At 39.2% G+C, this 22,065-nt stretch overlaps 1 protein-coding gene across 1 annotated transcript in view; it reads left to right on the forward strand.

Moving 5' to 3' along the window:
* The window catches only part of LOC101580438, a 409,418-nt gene that overhangs the window by 218,629 nt on the left and 168,724 nt on the right, over positions 1 to 22,065 (forward strand). Inside the window, exon 14 of the mRNA XM_023712057.1 lies at positions 5,224 to 5,343. Within this exon, the coding sequence (XP_023567825.1) occupies positions 5,224 to 5,343 (120 nt within the window). The remainder of the gene's footprint in view (positions 1 to 5,223; positions 5,344 to 22,065) is intronic.

Consider the following 22,065-nt stretch of genomic DNA (forward strand, 5'->3'; position numbering starts at 1 on the left):
TTATGATGTGACAATCTGGGGACCCAAAATATATGGTTGAAGCAAAACTAAACACTCTTTTAGTACATAGTAAATAGTAAGTACCATTACGTATACTCCTTGGAAAGCCAAGAGAAAGACATTTTTGTGACACTTCTAGGACATTATGGGCCTACTGTTAGTCTTTAAAATGATTTGAAAAATTCTCATAGTAATTGCTGATAGAATTTGTTATTTGAAGAAAGGCTAAAAAATAGCATGGAAAAGAATATAATCACTGAACAAACCTAAAATCTCTACATTTTCTGAAATTGTGTGTTCATTTAAGGAACTGCTTTTCAATAATTTATGTTTGATCTTATAGCCCATAATTATAACTCAGTTGCTTGGGAAATCAGGACTGTTGGGAAGGTGCCTTAATTCTGAATCAGGACAGCAGGTTGGGCATATTCTAAGCAAGGTCAGTGCTATGGAAAGACAGAATCAGAAACACTCAAGGTATAAGAAAGTGGGTGTTGTAGGCACAGACAGAAGCTGCCCTTTCTAGCCATAGATTCTCCCTCTTCTTCATGTTAAACAGGCTTAATTGGATGCTCCATCCTCCAAGTTAAGACTTTTGCTTTTTTCTTATCTAATAGTATTGGGAATTAATTTGTCTCTTCAGTTGGTATTAAGATGCTAATCTAGACAATTCATCAAGTGGCTATGGGAAAATGAGGTTCAGCCTAAAGGACAAGCATCCATTTTTCAAATGTACATGATCAGAAGGCTACCTGAATTGGTGCTTTCAAGACGCCATGGAAGCTAATTGTTCTCCAGAAATAGATGCCCAAAGGGTGCTATATAAGGTAAATCCTAAACTATATCATGTTTTCTCTTGAGTATAGTTAAGGGAAAACCTGTCCTATAACAGTGGCCTGGTAAACATATCAGATGTGAGTTTAAAAAAGAGAGGCAGTATTCTTGCCAGATGGTCTCAGGATTCAGGCTGGATTTAAACTGGAGCCATGCCTGTTTGGATGAGAATAGCAGTAGTGATGGAGAGAACATGATGTCATATTTATTTGCTTTGAATTTCAGATGCACCTGGTATTTGTTGTTGTTATTTCTGACTTGTGATTGTGTGATCCTTCCAACACAAGCCCTTGAGCAGGGTCTCCACCACAAACCTTCCTCCTATGCCTGGTGAGCCTTGCTTGAGCAGGCATCAAAGCTCCCATGGCCTCAGCCACCTTCCCAGAGCAGTTCAAAGGCACTTGTAATCCTCAGGATTCAGCCCTTTGTTCACCACTTCCTCTTTCTAAGGCTTTCTCTTTTGATGAAACCAACCCCCTTGCACTTTGTCAGGCCAGATGGGCAGGTGAGCCATATTTCCCAGGGACTTACACAAAGACCCTGTCAGGGGCTGGTGGGAGAAGTGCTAAGTGGAGTCTAACTGTGGCAGTGGAAGGTTTCTCTCCCGCACTGGGCATGGGCTCTCTCTGCACAAGGACCTAACCTGTCACTGAGCCTCTGTCCCACCCTTTTGCCCAAGTGCAGGGGTCCCTGGAAGGAATTCTGATGGAGGAGCAAAAGCCTCCATAGAGCAAGTGACACAGGAACCCTGATCTTTGATTATCACTGTGTGACAATGACCAGAGAGACTGATATGCCTTGAGCTCAGGAGAGCTGTGAGATCTAGTTCCTTGGTTGTTTCCTACACAGAAATCTTGTACCAAATATTGGATTTTCAGGCGCAGCTTACACCCTAGGTATTTTAAAGCATTTTAAGTGCCATTCACCTAAGCTCCAAGAAGAACCATAGACATGCACAAATTATAGTATTGTACCAACTTACAATTATCATGCATGTGATATAGTTTATAATAAAGATATCATTAACACATTAGAGCATAGAATGCATCAGAATATTTACAACGTTCTAGAACATAGAATATAATATATTGTTTTGCAATGTGTAAATATGCTATATTTATGTTATACATACAAAATGTAAAATATATTAATTATATATGAATCAACTATATTTTCATTAAATTCCTATGAGCTGTGTAGGACAAACAACCTCTATTTTTAAATAGAGGTTTGAAACCTTATCATCAGGGCCCTTGCCTAGCTAAGCTCACTAAGTAGTGAGAGGATTTGAATATCTGTTTCCTAGTGAGTCTCTGATTGCCCTTTTCACTATAACACCACCATGTTAGGTTTTTAAAACTTTCTCAGAACATGTTTTTCCCCTCTCTTCATGTGCTTGGAAGAGTGGGCATTCATTGCTCCTTAATAAAAGTTATATTTGAACAGAAATCTTCACAAACCAAGCATTTTGTCCACAAACCTGACAATCAGATTCTGAATTTTAGTGACTGATTTCAAAATCTTTGCTTCAATTTCTGTAGTAGGTCAAGATATAAGCAACATACACATGATATATGAAATGTGATGTTCCTGAACAAATTGGCATGCTATTTCTTCTTCAGGAATAGATGTTCCTCTTTCTAAGGACATTGGCTTTGTAAGAATCTCTATGAAAATGTGCCGGGGAGATAGCTCAGTGACTTGAGCACCTGCCTGGCAAACCCAAGGACTTGAGTTTAATCCCAGATACCAAAGAGAAAAGTAAAGAATCTCTATAAAAGTGATGATCTTTGGTTGTAGGGTACAGACAAGACTTATGGTTGTAATGGACCAAAGGGTCCGTTTTCAGTCTTTTAAATGTTGATAATATTGATGTTAAAGTATCACTAATCAGGCATAGAGTTAGGATATATATTTGTGCTCAGCTGCCCCTTAGATTGTTAGAATGTCATATGAACAGTCTCTCATGCCTGATACTCCTCTGGGCATTTTTGTGTATGTACTTATCTCTATTTCGAAATCAAAATTCTTATTTCTTTGTCCTTTTGCTCCTTTGGGGGCCATTTCTTTGGAGATGTACTCATTCCCATGATTTTTTTATTCTCATAATTTTATATTTTTCAGAAAAGCTAATTTGAATGAATTTCTAATGTATTAGCTTAGATATTCCTGAGAGGAAATATAGAGGTTAAAAAGTGTTTTATACATTTTAGAATTCAAAGTAGTTTTCTTTATGATTTAGAAGTTGTAAATTCCCCTACTGTTCATTATAAGTACTTAAGTAGATGATCGGTGATAGTTATTTCTTAAGCGTCTGTCATGTGCTTCTTGTCATGTTTTTTAGGGGCTGTGAAAGACAAACACAAATGTACAGTATCTTTTCCCCCACCATGAATTTTACTTGAAAGGGAAGGGTGTTCATGTGTTGCTAAACAGGAAGCAGCATAATGTGCTCTGTCATGAAACAGCCAAACTATAAGTTCAGGAACTTTATGAGTAAATCTAACCTGTGGAGGAATCATTTGTAGCCACTTCCACTTTTGTGAGATTCGACAAAGCAAGCTACTTACAAAGAAATGAAATGATAATTCAAGCGAATGCAAAGCATGAGATAATTCAAACCTCCTATTTTTCTCAATAATTTTTTCACTCTTAAGGTCACTTAATTAAAAATACCAGCCCTGTACAATTAGATCAAACACTACTTTTAGTGTTAGAAGAGCTATAGAGGTTAAGAAAGATGAAAAGGACCGCAATGAAAGGTGCTTTAAATTGATGGCTGTCATAACTGGATTTTGTTCTTAAGGTAATCAAATCAGTCAATCTCATAATGAGAGGAATGAACCAGGCTGAGTTCGTAGGGATTTGATGACACATCTACTCCACCTGTGTTTCTCTCTCAGGTTTTCCTAGTTACTGCAGCTTGCCAACCCAAAGAACGTTTTGCAATTGCAAAGTGTTACAAAGACCAAGTTGTGCTAAAACTTGTAAGAACAGAGAGCCAGGCATTCAAGTCGGCAACTTGTTACTACTAATAGTGAATTGGTAACAATAATTAAAAGCACTTAAAGAGAGAGTGAGTTTTTCCACTTATGTCTTATACATGCAGGTGATACCCAATTGTCTACTTTTCTAGACAGATGCTTTTCGAATTACTTTTTATCACTAGCATTTTTTTTAAAGTCTTCCAGAAATCTCCCATGGATCAAACAGGTAATAGCTGATCTGCATTGATGGAAGACAGAGGAAGAGTCCTATTAGTTTAGTTGTTTCCTCTTTCTTCCTTCGTTGAACAGGCCCCCAAGAATCCTTGGCTAAACCACTAAGCTCAGCATGTCTTCCAGACCCCTCATCACAGGCCACACAAATCTCCCCAGTTCCAGTAAACTAGTGCCCCAGACATTACAGAAGTCCGACATTTAAATTTATGTTGTTGTTGAGTCACAAGCCATGACTCAGGAGCTCCTGATGACAATAGCAGGGTGCAGGAACCTGCCAGAACAGAGAACAGGGGAACAGAGTTCTGGGCAGGTGTTCAAATTCTTAGTTCTTAGTTCCTGAAACCCAGCTGCCTGTTCTCCTTCTTTCTACACTGGTTATTCAAATCTTCCTTCTTACTCTGTTTTGCAGAGACCTAGCTCAAGCTGTATCTCCTTTCCTGTAACTCAAAGTCATGACGAAATGCAAATGTCATGATCATGTTGGTTTTTAATTGTAATATCATTTATAGAAGCCATTCCATGTGATATGAAATAAAGATCAATACAAATATCATTTACCCAGTTCTATTCTTTACAACTCCTCCTGGCCCTCAGCTAAACAGAGGTCTAAACACTTCCATCGATAGCTGTAATGTGGACTTCAGGCTAAACAGTGAATTAAGATATGCCAGGTGCAGGCACTGAATACCCACAATGAATGTAAATGATGTATGTCATAAACATTAGTGGACAGCAATAAGGGTGACAAGAATGTGAAAGGGAATTTAGAGGCAGAGGGAGAGAGGTAGTTGGGAAGGGGCAAAATTAAAAGCAGAAAGAAGGTTATATACCTGTACCTACTCCCCACCATGAATATAGACTACAAACACACACTGATAAAATAAAAACTGAAAACAAAAATTAGGAAGCCGGTCTATGACTAAGAAGCATCAGACAAGATGCTAAGCCAAAGAGCTCAGCTGGCAAAGGCGTCTGCCACTGTGGAAATCCAGAAATTCACTGGGAGAATCTGGAAATTATAACAATGATTTCAATGTAAGAGCTACCTAGTTCTTTATGGTCACTGATTTTATGTCAGCCTAAGGAAAATGTTCAAGGTTCCAAGTGAAATTTGCATCTGCTATTAATTAAATACTTCATGTTTTCATTTATTAATCTCTCTAACCAGGGAGACAACGTGACTAACAATTCTGTGAAGGAAAAATCAACTTCTTTAAGACCTGGAGAACTTGAAGATTATTTTCAAGATATGTCTTACTTGGAAGAACTGGAGAAACACCAATTTTCAGTTTGGTTAGTGACTATATTTTGTCTTTACATTTTTCACTTAAATTCATTGAACCCATTTTTTATGCATTACATTTTATTATTATTATTATTGACTAACTCCTCTTATTATTTATTTTTCCTTTCAAAAAGGTGACCATATTCCTATGGTAGACTACAGAATATGAACCCTGAGTAGGAAGTGTTTGTAGTCTGAAGACAGAGGCAAATGTGCAAAAACATCAATGTGTTGTGATAATATTTTGTAATTGCATGATGTGTCACACTCACATGTAGAGAAAATTATGGCCACATTTATTACAGGATGGAGAAAACTTCCCTGCGAAAGTTTGAGCCAGATGTTAGGGTGACTGCAGTGGAAAAAGGTGAAAAAATCATGTGGGCAGTGTCCAGAGATGGAAGTAGAAATATCAGTGGGGAGCTGAGGAGATAGCCCAGTAGAATAAGCGCTTGCCTAGCAAGTATAGAGTCCTGAGTTCAATACCTGGTACCACAAAAAAAAAAAAAGAAAAAAAAATATTAGTGGGTTGGATCCATGCTAGAAACCTGAGCTCCCTTAAGACCTAAGTAGGCCATCCTAACTCTCGTCCTTCCCAGTGGTCTGTGCACTGATTTATCAATTAGGCAAACACACCTATTCGAAGCATGAAGAAAGGAATAAAGGGTGGGGTGCAAGAATCTCAGAGGTAGTGCGCACGGGGCTTGGCGATGGTGTCTTCACCAAGGATCCAAAATGACAATGTGACCATGGGAGCAACATTGGGAAGGAGAAGGTGTGGAGTGGCTGGTCAGGGCCATCCGCTCCAGCCACTCTTCCACATTTGCTCCTTGAGTGGTTTTCTCATCCAGAAGATGATCAGACTGGTGATGTGGTTCTTAATGTTTGGTCTTGCTCCTTCATCTTGTAGCCAGTGCTGGAGGGTGTGATAATAGTTCAGGTGTTGTTTACTCCATTCCATTCTTTACAACTCCTAGAAGTCTTCATCTAAATTTAAAGGCCAACGAACTCAGGTGTTCTGGAAATAGCTGGAGTGTGGACTTCAGACTAAAGGGTGAACCATTTTCCAGATAAAGAGAGGCTGGACTATGCCTAGAAGCACCAGACATGAAGAGGAGCTGTTATGGTTTGTGTCTAGATGTCCCCCCAAAGCCTCATGCAGTCATGGGGGTGAGTTCTTTGGAGGTGGCTGAATCTAAACATTGTGATTGGTTCATGGTCTAGTGCTGGGGTTATGTGAGCACTACACCCACCCTAGAAGTGTCACTGCATGCAACATATGGGTGGAGAAAGAGTTTCTCCTCCCCATTTTGCTCTTGTTACTGTTGCTGTCTTCTGCCTCCCTGAACAGTTGCCCCTGACACGCCCTGGCTGCCTTGCAGCCAGCTGATTTTGGACTGAAGCCTCTGTCAATGGTGAGCTAAATGAACCTGTTCTTCCTTAATGTTGGGCATTGAGCATTTTCCCTCAGCAATGAGAAAAGTAACTAAGACAGAAGGCAAAGAGCTCAGGTAACAAGAATGATTCTTCTAGGGAAAAAATGTCTCTACATATATGACACTAAGCATGGACAACTGGTGATGGACATGAGCAAAATGTATTATGTACATTGCACCCCCAAATGTGACACTGGGGGAGGGCAGGGCTAGAGGAGTGTCAGGATAAAAATGATCATAGTATGTAATGGGCATGTACAAATCTTCCAGAATGAAAAACACTAATTGATAAAAAAGAATAAAAACAAAACAATAAAGTGATATGCTCCCTGTTCTTCAGAACTGCTTTGTTTATAACCGTCTCTAAGGGAGGGTGATGTGCACACACTAGATTTAATTCAATAACTGCCAGAAAAGAGGAGTCTGATGCTTTCTACATTGTACAGAAGACAGGGCTGGGCCTCCCTCCATGCCCCAAGCTAAATTCTTGATACCTATCTGAGATCCAGCAGGAGTGAAGGAAAACTCCTATATAGTCCAAGTTCCTGTGATATTCCAGTTTTTCAGGCTCTCTCCTTTGACTCAGCTCTCTGCTGCCCTTCAGAAATGGCCTTCAGGAATTCATAGTAAGCAGTGTCATGGTGCCTTTCCTATTTTACACATCGAGTTGAAAGCTTGAAGGATTTCCAGTGACCTCAGGGCTTCAGCTCCAAATCACACCTTTGATACAAAATGGCTGGACATCACTTCTTCACCCAGCTTCCCATGAGCTCTGCATCTGGACCAGGAAGTGGCTGCAACAGCTCCTCTCTTTTACTTAATAAAATTTTATTGGAGCTCAGGCATGCCCATTTGGTTACTTACTTCACTGGCTGTTTTCCGCTACAATGGCAGAATTTGATTTGGGGGACAAAAGTGATATAGTTCTCGTAGCCTAAAATATTAGCTACTTGGCTCTTTACCAGAAACATTTACTTACCTCTGCTGCATACCACGGTAGCAACTTCTCTGTCCTTCTCTTCTGACAATCACACAGTGTTCTCATTTTTATTCTTCTTAGCATTTTTTTTATTAGTACATGTTTGTAGCACACAATGTTTACATTCCTTGTAGCAAATCGGTACTCATGCATAATATATCTTAATTCTTAATTCCTTTGCTTCATCTCCTGTCCCAGCCTTTCTCCCCACGTCTATTTCTTGACCCCTCCTTTTTGGGACACTTTTGCAGTATAGAATGTTTACATCTCTTTTATGGGGTTGGTACACAAATTATTTTGATATTGTTAAATAAAAATTACATATATATATCATATATCATGTTGTTTTGACATATGTATACATTGTAAAGGAGCTAAATCAAGCTATTTAATGTATGCACTACCTCACATACTTATTTTAGTTTTGTGGTAAGAACTCTTAAAATCTACATTTTTAGCAGGTTTCAAATATCCATTGTATTACTATAAATGATAGTCACCATGTTGCGGAGATCTCTTGAACACATTCTTCTAGTTGTAATTTTGCATCGTTTGCTCTACATCTCCCCTCATTAGCCCACTGCCTAGGGTAACCACTGTTATATGCTTTGCTTCTATGATTTTAGCTGTTTCAAATTCCATCTCCTAAGTGAGAGAGCCTAGGATTTTTTCTCATTTCCGAGGTTTAGTATCCTTCATTGAGACTATTACAAATGATCAAATTTCCTTCCTTGTTAGGGTGAAATATTTTTCCATTGTTCATATACACAGTGCTTTCTTTATCCATTCATTTGTGGATAGAAATTTAGGTTCATCCCTTTTCTGCCTACAGTGAATATGCTAACCATTATTTTCAAGATATTTATATGTGTGTCTGTCTCACCGTTTGGGTTTCTGATACATTTCTGATCATCAGCTTCCTCATGCTGAATCACTGGAGGCCTAGTATTTTGTGACAGGCATTGTATTTGCTCAAAATTCTGAGGCTATGCATTTAGACAGAGTGCATCATGTTCTATTTGTTCAAAATAAGTCATAAGGCCACCCGAAGGGGAAAGACTCTGGCTCTTCACAGAGGCGTGGCAAGGCAGCACTGTAGGAGATCATAAGGAGCTCAAAGGCACCACAAGCCTGTCTTGGAAACCCAGTCCATCACTCTGCATTTCATTCATTTCTGTTGGCAACGGGTTCAACAAATATTTATTGAACAAAACATACAAATTAAAAGAAATGAGTGAACTATGCAAGTTAAAAAGACATGAAATCTGAAGCCTTTGTGCATAGGTGACCTGAGTGTGTATCCCTGTATTGCCTTCAGCCCCTGCTAGGGAGCTTGGAACAGGGTGTTTGGCATCCCTGAGGGTGGTTATCGGTGTGTTGGATTTGAGCAGTGATGCTTGCATTGTGAGGCTTTGATGGGAGTCTTGAAAGCTGAAAGAAACGAAAGAAAGATACGTCCGTTACCTTCCGACAGAGACTGGAACATGGAGATTCCTAGTAAGAGCAACTATTACGAGTAGTATCAGTAATAATGTATTTTAAGGAAATAAATTTTCCAAAGGTTAAAATAGAGGGCTGATATAGTTTGGGTCTTAAAGACCCTTGGAGGGCCAGTGTGCTGCAGGCTTGGCCTCCAGCCTGTGGTATTACTGAGATCTGTTGGAAGCTTTAGGAGGAGGAGCCTGTGGAGGAAAGCTCCTGGCCCTTCCTGCCCTGCTGCTACTTGGCATCACGTGCAGTCTACCACCTCCTCCACCACATGTGCTGCCACAGGATGGGCAACAGGGCCAAGTGATGACAACCTGAGTCTTCTGACACTGTGGGCCAAAAATAGACTTCTTTATGATGCTCCTCTCAGGTAGTGCGTCTCAGCCGTGGAGAAATGATCACACGGTGTAGCTCGCTCTTGGATGGCTTCCATTTCTCAAGTCCATCTTCCTTTTTGTCCTTGAGCGTCTTTTCTCTAGAACGTACTGCTGGTTCTTAGTGCGGTAGTGGAGTGCCAGGCCTTTACAGGCTGTCCCGTGGAAGGCGGGACCTACCCTTGTTCTAGTTAACTTCCCAGTCTTTTTTCATTTCCTTTAAAGTACATTGTAAACTATTCTTTTACAGCAATTTTATTGACTCACTCATTTCTGTTTCCTCTCAATGAATAGAAGTTCTGAGTAAAAGCCTCTCTATTCTGGTCACCTCTGGGCCTTCATACCAAACCCTGGACTACCTGTACATATCTGACTAGTAAGTATTTGTTGAGCAAGTGAATAAATGCATGAACAAGTGACTGCTTCTCTCTCTCTCTCTCTCTCTCTCTCTCTCTCTCTCTCTCTCTCTCTCTCCCTCTGTGTCTCTCTCAATCTTTCATCTCCATTGTCTGTCACACCGGTTTATTTACTTCCAATCTCTTCTTGGAATTACTTCTCTCTCCACCCCTCCTTGTCTATCTGTCTGTCTCTGTCTCTGTCTTTTTCTAATGTAATATGAAATTAATGACTATGCATTTTTCTTTTAAAACAAAGGTTGAGGATATGGGGGCGACTGAGACCTCTATAAACTTCTGTTTTAAATGGTCTGAGATACAATCTGAACAATTTCCTTGATGTTTTATTAGAGCTAGTAAATCATTTATTGGGCAGCCTTTACCCAAATCCTCTCCAAATCCCCATAAAATGCACTTAACATGGAATACTATATGCAATACCCGGCTTCAAAGATATAAATAAAAGGGCTCACAAGATAGCTCAGTGGACTAAGCACCTGCTTAGGCAAGCTTAGGGATCAGGGTTCGATCCCTGCCACAAGATGCCACACTGGCCCTGAGCCAGCCACTGAGATCAGACATTGCAGTACACACCTGTAATCCAAGTCCTGAGAAGGCTGAAAACTGGAGGATCACTATGAGTCCAAGCTGTGTAGTGAGACCCCGCACCAAATGCATTTAAAAAAAAAGACATATATGATCTTGGATAGGAAGTATTTTCCCCAGTGTAGCAAATTCAGATGTATGTATTTTCTGTTTCTATGTTTTGCATGGCCACATGTTAACGTGCTCTCCCCCTTGAGGCCTAGTGCTTCATGTAAACCTACCAATTTTGAAGAATTTAGCGAACTGTTAAAAGTTCAGTAAATCACAGTTACCACACATATTCAATGTATGAGGATTTCAGCTAGACAAATGCAACTTTGGTTCATTTATATATAGCAATAGTTAAAAAAAAACTGCTTCTAAATTATAATGCTGAGACTGGGAAGCTTGTTTTTCTCCACGAGCAATATTTTTAACTAAATCAACTCTGAGGGTTTGCAAGAGAACATTATATGGCACATGTCTTCCTCATCATTGCTCTACTGGCAGGGTCAGGGAACCAGAGGTGACAGTCCTCTCCATCATTTCTGGCAGGCTCTGTGTCATGGCTGATTTTTCTGAGCTTCGAGGCTTGTACTCACACTATGTTTACATTTTTTTTGTTTTCTTTCAGGTATATGTTTATATGATAGATTGGCCATCTTCTACTGAGAGTTCAGGCAATATGAGGTCACCAGGGCATCCCTCAATACTTTTAAATTGCTAGCACGTAATAAATATGTGTTAAATTCATAACAGAAAGTGATAGCAAATGGAAACTGTTAGTTATTCCAAATTCTGTAGAAAAGACCAGTGGTGCAAAACTTGAAGTTGACTTTAAGCATTCTGGGCCAAGTTTTGCTGGGGTTGTTGTTGCTGCTGCTCTTTCCTTTTCCTCATCCATCTCCTTGAACATCCTATCCCAAATATCTCCACTTGCCTGTTTTCTGGTGACAGTACTTTCTCACTAACATATACTTATTTGGAGGGTTGGCTGTGATAACTGTTATTTTTCTACCACTGCTGTGATTGGTCCAGGGCTGGTCATGTGACTACCTGGTTTGTTGCTTAGAAATAAAATATTTCTTGTCTTCTATAATCCATTCTCCTTTACTGGGTGTTCAGCTGGGATGATTTCATTTTGACACTTTTTCTGGCCAGAGAAACTCTCTTAGTATCCATAGTTCCCCCCTGCCTTCTTTTTTTTGCAGTACCAGGGATTGAACTGAAGACCTTTCACTTGCCAAGCACGTGCTTATTTTACTGAGCTATCTCTCCAGCCTTCCCCTTCTTTTAATGATTACCATTTATAGCTCATTTGAAATCAGGACATGAGGAAGTTTCCAGGATGCTTTATAGACAACACATTATATATTCCATTCCGTGAATAAGAAAGCTAATGAAAAGATGACTCACAGAGACTACGTAGGCATGAGTTTGTACGGATAAGTTATATGCTCAAGTGAGCACTTGTACTACTTAGTAGCCTTTCTGTTGGCTGTTATAGTTACACAGTTTTAGTTAGATGGTCTAAAAATATTACATGGAAAATTCCAGAAATAACCAATCCATAAGTTGCATGCTGTTCTGAGCAGCATGACACCATCTTGCCCCGTCCTCCTTGTTCCAGCCCAGAGTGTGATTGATCCACATACCTGGTATGACCATATCCACTGGCCCCATTATCAGACTGACTGACAGAGCACTCCTGTGCTTGTGTCTGTGTGAGCCTCCCTTCCCTGGATAACACTGTGTCACAGGGTCTCTGCCGTTCATCTCGCCTCACCTATGGCCTCTTGCCATATTGGCTCACACCATCACAACAGCGAGGGAACTGTGCAGCAAGACAATTGGGCATGGAAAGAACACATGCAGGTTGTTTTTATTAGCATATAATTGTATTGCTTTGCTACTACTATTATTAATCTCTGACTGCCTAAGTAATAAATTAAACTTTGTTGTCCATACCTATGGAAGAAGCCTAGTGGGTCTAGGGCTTGCTCTCATCTTTGGTCTCCACTGGGAATCCACTGCAACCCACTGGGCCCTGAAGAATGTTTCCTTTGCAGAGAAAGGGGAACCACTATGTTTCAGGTAAAAAGGAAATGTGTGCATGTGAGACCAAGGACTCTGGGGAGAGGATTTCTAATGTCCCTTCAGCTAATTACATACCTAACCACTCATTTCTCTATTTAAACAAAGCTACAGAGTCTCATAGCCTGTGGAGTGAATTGAATTTCCTCCCTCATAATGTAGTACCTTAATCTTTGTACTGTAATTTCTCTAAAGAAGTAAGCCAGAAGACATGTTAAGTACCCCTGAAAGTTGCACTAATGACTGTTAGGAAGCAGCAAATATCACTCTAGTGGGTTAAAGAAGTTAACATATTTTTCAAGGGTCTCTAACTCCCTACTGGTGAGAAGGCTCAGTAACAAGACAACCTCAAAACGTTTCCATGGCTGTTCCAATGCAATGAGGTGGGTAGGCAACCAGAGAATCAGACACTTTCAGAGCAGGAAGGGATCTGGGGAATGATTTAGTTCAGCCCTGTCAGTTTTTGTAAGTTCTGTAGAGCCGAGACTTACAGAAGTTCAGTTACTTGCCTTAGGTCATGGAGCTAATAAGTAGTGGAAATGGGGCTGGAAGCCACATCCTCTCTGACAATCCACCTCAGTTGTAAAAAATAAATTCTTTCTAGAACAATGCTAGTATTTTCAGAGTTTCCTGTTTCTGTCAATTGCATAGCACTTTGATATTTATCAATAAATTGATCAAAATGCACTGATTTTTGGAAAAATCCATTTCATGGATTAATGTATGTTTCCTCCTGCCAAGGAAGTGTGGATAGAACAGAAGCCCAGATGGTTGCAAAATGCACATGGAGCTGCCCACACAGACTGGGCTCTCTCTGTGTTCTCAGCAGGAAACTTATGTGGCTGACCTGAATGTGTTGCTGAAGGAAGGGATGGGTTAACAGTACAGGAAAGTTATTCTTTAATAAAAATGATACACTTTCCTTTTTATAACACACATGTGATTTGCCATTAAAATAGAATGCAGATGCTTCTTTGATTGGCGTATTCCCTGTTGTGTCTTTCTAAAACACCTTCACATATGGTCTGCCTCATTCCTGAGAAATGACTTGTTGTTTATGTCATACAAACAGAACAGATTGATTTTACAGTGAGTAAGGAGATTGATGAATTATACGTTGGAGAGAAATCCTTGTCTCGGCAATCTAAACACTTGAAAATAAATGTTGCCTTTTGGAAGAGCTCTCTTGATACACCCATGATTCCTTCATTTCATGCTTCCTTTCTAGGGGTGAAACAGATGTACCCATGCAGTCCCCATGAACCCAGTGGTAATTGCAATCATCTCAAAATATAGTTTTTGTTTTTGCCATCAAATACGTCTTGGGAGATATTGAGTCAAAAAATGGTAGAATTGTCTCCAAAAAACCAACCAGAAATTTTGAACTTGAGCATTGTATCTGTATTATGAACAGAATGAAACATTCTTGATCTTGGGTAGGGGAGTAACCTTGTTCCTTTATTTATCAAGTGAATTTTATATTTATAATGCTTATGCTAAGAGGCTTTCTCAAGGATTTCCTATTTTACTCTGTTAAAATTATTCTGAATAACTGAGTGAATGTAAAGCCGTGTACTCTCTCTTCTGCTCATAGGCTAATCACATATTTCTGCAAAATTTTACAGGTTATAAATTACTTTCCTCTTTGTTGTTTTCTGTGTGACAGACAGAAAAGCCTTACAAGACATCACTGAAGTGCAGGGAAGATAAGGGTCTTACTAACACTTGACTAGTGTTTGTCTATCATTGCTCAGTGTTCTTTACACTGTAGCTTTTCACCTCCCTAACCAGCCTTACATACATGCATACACTTATTTTGTGCATTTATAGCTTTTAAAGTATTATGTCTTATACTATACTCTGCTACATGTCTTGCAGAGTTGGATGAATGCAGAGTGAGGATGAGATGCAATGGAGGAGAGGTGCTAACTAAATCAGGTATAGAATGGCTCAACAGAGCAAAATAGCCATGGGGGTATATTCCTGAGAATGATTTATCAATAATCCATTTACAATTTGATATGCACTGACTGATGTATTCATTTTATTAGGTATGGCTGAATCATGACTATACATTTGTCCTGAGAAAGAATCAATCTTAGTAGCTAAGAATACAGGCTTTATGATCATGATGACTGTACTCAAATTAGCTTTATGTGTTAGACAAGTTCCCAGAACTCTTTGTGCCTTAATTTCTTTATCTGTGAAATTAAGCTGGTAGTATGTACCTCCAAGAGAGGAATAGTCCCTCTTTCATAGAATTTTATTTGGATACGTCAGGGCCATCCCAAATAATCTCCATTTGATTTCTGTAAAGGTGGGATCAAATTTACTTATTGCCTACAAAGGAGATAGTGAGTGTGGATAAAAGAGAAGAGAATGGTGGTCCACGGTCACTTATCAAGATATAAAGGATGTATGATGATTTGGGACTTAAAAATCACTGTTGCAAAATCTCTTCCCTTTTCGTGCTTTGTATTGGCCAGAGCAATCACAGCTCCTACCTGTGCTCCAGGGAAGGACACCAGGCAGAGCCTGCACACCAAGGGCCAGGAACTATGGAAACTCACTCATAGGATACTTATCTGTCTGTACCATTATAAAACTTATGAAGCTGATATCATGAGCTCTTCAATTTGGGAGGTTCCAGTCCAGCTTGCTCTTCAGTACTGGGCTTGAGGCTGATAGGTCTCCCACAGCATGACTCCCGTGTTCCATGTATTCATTCTTCAGTTTTGCCCTGTTCCTTTATGCCTTAATGATGTGATTAGCGACCATGATTTCCCATCTATGGCCTCACTTCTACCCACACTGTATTCTCCTCTCACAGGTTTATTTTGGGGCTATTTTTATGAATGTATCTTTTCCTTTGGATTCTAAGTTTCATGTTTACTTTTTGTAGTGCTATATGTGCCTAATGAATTTATTTTAAAAGCTGTTCCTAGCATGGTTTCTTCTTGGTTATATTGTTATTCTATATGTAAGATGCATAACAGCTTTTGTAATGATCTCATTTCTTTATCTCATTGTGCTATAGCTTCCTAAACTGATAAGAAACATTGCATCACCTTTTACCTCATCTGTATTCACATCAGAAAAATGAAAATATTGTTGCTTCTCTCCTCCTTCTATCCATTCCAAAGTTTCTTTCACAAAAGACAATTAAATGCACCGGTGTTTAAAACTCTTTGTCTACTTTGGATGACTACACTGTCGTCAGTAGCTGAAAACATTGTTAACAAGACAGTTAACCTGGATAAATGCACTCCTGATGTGGTGCTGGGCTCTTGCACACATTGAGAAGTAGATATTTGTCCTTTTATTGGGCAGGTTTCAATACTGTCCTCTCTTATGGGCACAGAAATATTGGAATCTTCCATATTACCCAAGATCTGCCTAGGCAGAGTGTGTAACTAAATTGTCTTCAGTTCAGTATGATTTGAAAAGTGAACACATTGTGGTGCAGGAGATTCCTTTCTGTAGATACCACACTGATTCAGTTGGGGAGTTGGAGAATGAGGTGAATAAAATTAATTTAGCTAACCGTCTGGAAACTAACATGACATCAGTGATAAGATTTAAATATCCAGGAGCTTCAGATTATGAGTCAGTCCAAATTCAAGCTGCATGATTTAAATGATGAAAGGGCAAAACTGGCTGCAAAGCAATATAGGGATTTATTTGATGCAAAAACTCAAATGACCAGTAAAATAGATAATGCTTTGCTGTAATAGTTTGCAAACAGCATCAAGAAAACAACTGAGTGGGTGTATTTCAAGCTCCAGGCATTGTAAACTCTTTCACTCTCATATACTTTATGCCTCCTTTAATAAACTAGAGAGTCTTGGGCCAGCTTCATCGGTGACGGTAGGTGGTCATTCATTTCACAATCCACTAATTTTCACGATTATTCAGTATTTTATGTTACCTAAACGGCTTTGGATTTTGTCTTACTCAAATTGTAATATGGCAAGGGCTTATATGATTTCAGAATCATTAATCCAGTTGTGTTTTCAGCATATAGGAGTTACTCCTTCATTTCTCCAAGTACAAACAAGAACTTAAAGGTTTTAAGTGTGCTGATCCTGTATCAGAGTTTTTAAAATACATGTCAATGGCATATTTAGCTAGTGTATCTTGTTAAGAAATGCAAAGTTCAGAGAAAATTTCTAACAAGAAAGCAATTAACATCAATTATAGTTTAATTTTAACTTCATGGAGACAAATGTGTATTTACCTTAAATTTTAGTTTCACTGAAGTATTATGCAATATATTACAAGTCATCAAGATGAAGTTATCAAAGGTTTTATTTTATTTATTTATTTATTTATTTTTTGTATTTTAGGGAAGGGTCTACAGGGTGTTCAGGGTCTCACTACTAGATCGAATTCATAGTGATTCTCCTGTTTACAGCCTCCCAAGAGCTGGGATTGCACAGGCATGTGCCACCACACCCAGTCTCAATTGCTGTCTCAGCATGCCTCGAGGGCTGGGCCAGCAGGGCAGGCCCGAGGATTAAGCCCCTGGCCCCTGCACCTGCTAGCAGGTGCTTTAACCTACTGAGCTATTTGGCCGGCCCTATCAAAGGTTTTAAAATCTTTTCAACTTATAAATTGTTTGACATGAACTCTTATAGAAAATTTTCAGGACTGTGATAGGGGTGCTGAGTACTATGGCTGTCTTGTCTTTCTGTCCCTCCTTTCTGCCTTCATCCTCCCTCCCCCAAAGGCTCATTGAGAACTTTTGCTCAGCCACTATAGAATATATATTAATATTTCCAAAGTTGTTCCATTTATGATTTTTCAGGACTATTCGATTTATTTCAGGAAATTTTAACAGTTAAAAAGTTCTTAGAATTAAAGTCTTTGGGGCCAGTGAGATAGCTCAGCAGACTAAAGCTCCTACTTAGGCAAGCTTAGACAAGAACAGCAACCACAGTTTGATATTTGGCACTACATGCCGCACCGGCCCTGCCCACAGGGTAGACTGAGCTGGCTTCAGAGTTCAGAGGCACACTCCTGTAATCCCAGTGCTGGGGAGGCTGAAAACAGGGGTATCACTGTGAGTCTGAGTTGCTTAGTGAGATCCTGTAATGACCAAATACACTTAAAAAAAATTAAAGTCTTTGATTCTCCTTAAAAATTTTTAGTATCAGTTTGATTCACTAAAATCTTCAGGCCAAAAAAGCATCTTTTAGTTTGTCTTATGTATATATGCATGCATGGAAGGATGTGTTTATTTATCCATCTAATTTATTTATTCATCTATCTACCTCTCAAAATGTAGACATTAAATATCCTTTAGGTAGGTTGGTCATTGAGCTATCACATCTTTATTTTAATATTCTTTCCCAGCTTCTTATCCAGTCACCCTTTAAGGTGATTAGAAATTTAATAGCAATATGCCGATTTACACATATGCTTTGGAAGAATTTCAGGGACAGCATGAATGGAGCTTCCATCTCTTGGTGTCCCAAAGGACAGGCAGAATGTACTGTTTCCATCAATGGACTAGTAGATATCATGGCTCACTCACCCTTCTTATGGATTTAGTAGGCATTATATTTTCTATATTATGTATTTATAGATTTAGTAGACATTATTCTGTTCCCTAGTATCCAGACCTCCCTGTCCCAGAAGACAGAAGACTTTACTCCTTTGCAGTTGGATAAGTTCATCTGAATTCTTCTGACCAGTGATTTAGGAGCAAAAGGAATACAATTCATTTATTCTGACCCAAGCAAAGCATTTATTGCTTGGGTCAGAATACCTCTCTCCACCCCTACATAGTGTTCGTGCAGGAGGCACTAAGTTGAGATGTCAGTGACAGCTTGGCTCCCTGAGGCTTTGTATGGCATAAAACCATCCTGAGCAGCTGACCCCTACCAATCTTCACATGAATGAGAAATAACTGTTGGGTTAGATAACTCACTGACTACCATTGCCTAACACAGTAATGTGATGATCAGTTCTAAAGGTCGGGGAACCACAAAAATGTATGATTTTCTTGAGGAAGTATTTTGAAAATAACTCATGTGGAACTGAAGTAAGGGAGAGCAACTCTTAGCTAGTAAAGAGGGAGCTTGTCCACCCTGTCACGTCTGTACCTAATAGAACATCTTACTTCACACTCAGAAGATCTGAGTGAGGCTGCTAATATACTATTCAATTACAATATAGTTGCTAAATACAACTGTTTTCAAAGGGTAAGGAAATGATTCACTTTCCCAATTCAACCCTCTATCCATCATTCCCACAAGGATATTCCTCATTTCCTATTCTTTCTTTTTTATATTTTAAAGAATATAAAATAATGATAGAATACACAACATTAGAAAAGACACAAAATTTCGCTAAAAAGGTAATAGGAATTCAACAATGTTTGCTGTATTGCATGATGCTAACTTCAAATTAGTTGTTCAGGTAACCAGATTTAAATATGCAAGATTGGAACAGGAGAAGCAAAAAAATTAAGAAAATTTATGAGAAATTCAAAATCTGTTTCCCATTCTTGATCTTGGTTGTGAGATCCACCCTTGGTCCTTCTTCTCGAGGAAGTCTCTGCCATCAGGCTTGATGGTGTTCTCTTCTCCTCCAACCCTGTACAAAGAGGTCTTGTCCTGTGATCTCCTGCTCACTTGACAGGCCTAAAAGTTTCCCAAGCTGAGAGAGAATGATAGGTGGAGAATGGAACCACAGTTTGATGGGGACTTTGATCTTCAGAGTGTGTTCTTCCACTTAGACTCTGTCAAGTTCTGACTCCTGCTCCTTTTGACATTCAGTGAATGACTGCACCCCCTCAACACAAACCATGTTTCATACATCTGGACTTGTAATGTGTCATCTCCCACACAACTTCATATTCTCAGAAAGAATCCAGCTGTGGTCATATGAAGGAAAAAGAAGTTCTAATAAAAATATTTCCTTCACTAATTTTCTTCCTTTAAGGATATAACTATGGTTACCGGTCCTTGGCAGTGAGAAATGTACTTGTACCATTCTAAATAGTGCATCCTACTACAAGAATGAAACCACTTTAGATTAAATCAAGTATAAGAGAAGATAATATAATCAAAGGGCAAGTTAAGGGATTTATGCGGTTGCTGTTGGAATTACAGTGCAGACTGCTTTGTGGTATGTTTTTTATAAGTAGAAATGCACTCTAAAATAACAATAAAAGATATACACAGTAAATGCATATGATACGAGCATCATTGTTTATCATCATTTTTATTTCACACTGTATATTTTATGTACTATACTTATATACGGCTGGCAGCTCAGCAGGTGTGTCTACACCAGCATGACCACAAAGATGTGGGAGGAGTGACTTCTGCTGGTATGATGTCACAACGGCTATGGCATCACTAGGTGATAGCAGAGCACCATAATGTCAGCAGTCTGTGCTTAACTAAAACATCATTATGAGGTAGGTGGAGGCAATCCTACTGAGCATCTCTACCATTGTAGTACTGGTCAGGACAACACTGGGTCCTGTAGGTGACTCTTAGTCTTGTCCTGAATCTTTCAGTGCTTGAAAAAAATGGCCAGTAAAGGGCAAGCAATCCATTGGCATCCATTTCTTTTCAAGCTATATTTTTAAAAAAGTATGAAATTGGGGGCCTGCCCATTAGCTCAGTTGTTGAAGTGCCTGCTTAAGCAAAGCAGTCAGGCGCAGTATTCTGTGGTCCGAACCCCAGATCCTCATGCTTTTCGAGCCCTGCTGATAATGCATCCTGAACCACCACCCCTCCAAAAATATCCTTCTGAACGTTATGCAACTACAATATTTAAATGGCAATGGAATACCCATCTCTGACAAAACTAAACAATAAAGGCAATACATATGAAGGAACATTTTGTATCTGTATATACAAAATAGGATAGATATACAGCTACTTTCCTCTTAATTCAATGAGAAGAAAGATTTGTACTAATAGTGTTTTGACAGGATATCATGTCTGTATCTTGGGCTATGAATAACCACTATGAAGACAACAATATGCAACGATATACCACTACAAAGACAACTTTTAATCAATTTTGAAACTTTCTCATTGCTATTTTTTCTCAATAAAATTAATAATAAAAAGGGAATATTGAAAAAAAGGTGTGAAATTATTGCTTTTCAGGACTTGATAGTCAGGAACATTCTTTGGTGGGGCATCTTTCTCATATCCTTGCACAGGCTATGGGCTGAAATTTGGGGCAGGAGAAGTTTGTTTTCTGAGCCTATGGTAAGTCTAACAATTTTTTTTTTTTTTTGGCAGAACCGGGGATTGAACTTAGGCCCTTGCGCTTGCCAGGGAAGTGCTTATTCCACTGAGCCATCTCCCCGGCCCTTCTAACAATTTTTAAACAATTATTGTCATCCCTCTTTCATGTATACAAAAACCAATATATGTGCTTCTTCATAATTTTCCATTAACTAATAGCAGCGCATAAAACTTTTATAATGTACTTGAATTTGAAACGAGTCTTAACTTTTTGGAGTTTCCAGCTAGGAAGAGAGGACATCCTCCTGTTGACCTGTTTCAACCATGGAAGTTCTTCTGTCTCTGACCATCATGGGCTAGCCTTAAAGTGTCATTCCTCTTTACCCACTCTTTTGAATTTGAGAATTTACCCCTGAAGGAAAACAGTTCTTAATCATTTTATATAGTTCTTGTAATACATCTGGCAAACATCTCTTGTCTATATTTCTTTTTGTGGCTTAACTATTGCAATGAACATTTAAATATTTTTTATTTTTAGGGGTGGGGTACAAGGGATTGAGTTTAGGACTTTACGCTTGCCAGGCAGGCACTTATGCCATTGAGCTATCATCTCCCTGGCCCTTTAATATTTTTAAACCCAGCAGAGAACACAGAGGGAATATTTAAGGGACACGAATTGCAAATGTTGTGGGGGTGCAGTTCCTAGCCATAGGCTGATGAATCGCATGGCCTGTGCCGGTCTGGGAGCAAAGCAGTGAGTTATGTTGAGGCTTTTAGAGATTAGGGTCCTCTTCCAAGAGCACAGGTGATAGCCTTTCTTTTTACAGTTTTTTCCTTTCGCCTCTTTGGGAAAAACAGTTGTTGCACCCTGTGGAACTAACACAAGACAATGGTGCTCAATACTAGTGAGTCTTAGAGTTATTCTTGTCTTGGCTTCCTGTCTGATTGTGGCTGATAGCAGATTGGAATTGGGAATGACTCACGACATTTTAAATTGAAGTTGGTTGGGGATTTATTTGGCTTCAGAGTCTTCTTTGAATAATTCTGCTTTTGGATTAAGGCATGAGTGTTCTTCTTAGTTTTAATTTGATTTCTGACCTTTCTGTTCATGTCCTCAGTTTACAGGATGTCAGTTTTCACTTTGCTCTCAAATAGTCA

The sequence above is a fragment of the Octodon degus genome, unplaced genomic scaffold (assembly GCF_000260255.1).
Source record: "Octodon degus isolate 3935 unplaced genomic scaffold, OctDeg1.0 scaffold00023, whole genome shotgun sequence".
NCBI lineage: Eukaryota > Metazoa > Chordata > Mammalia > Rodentia > Octodontidae > Octodon > Octodon degus.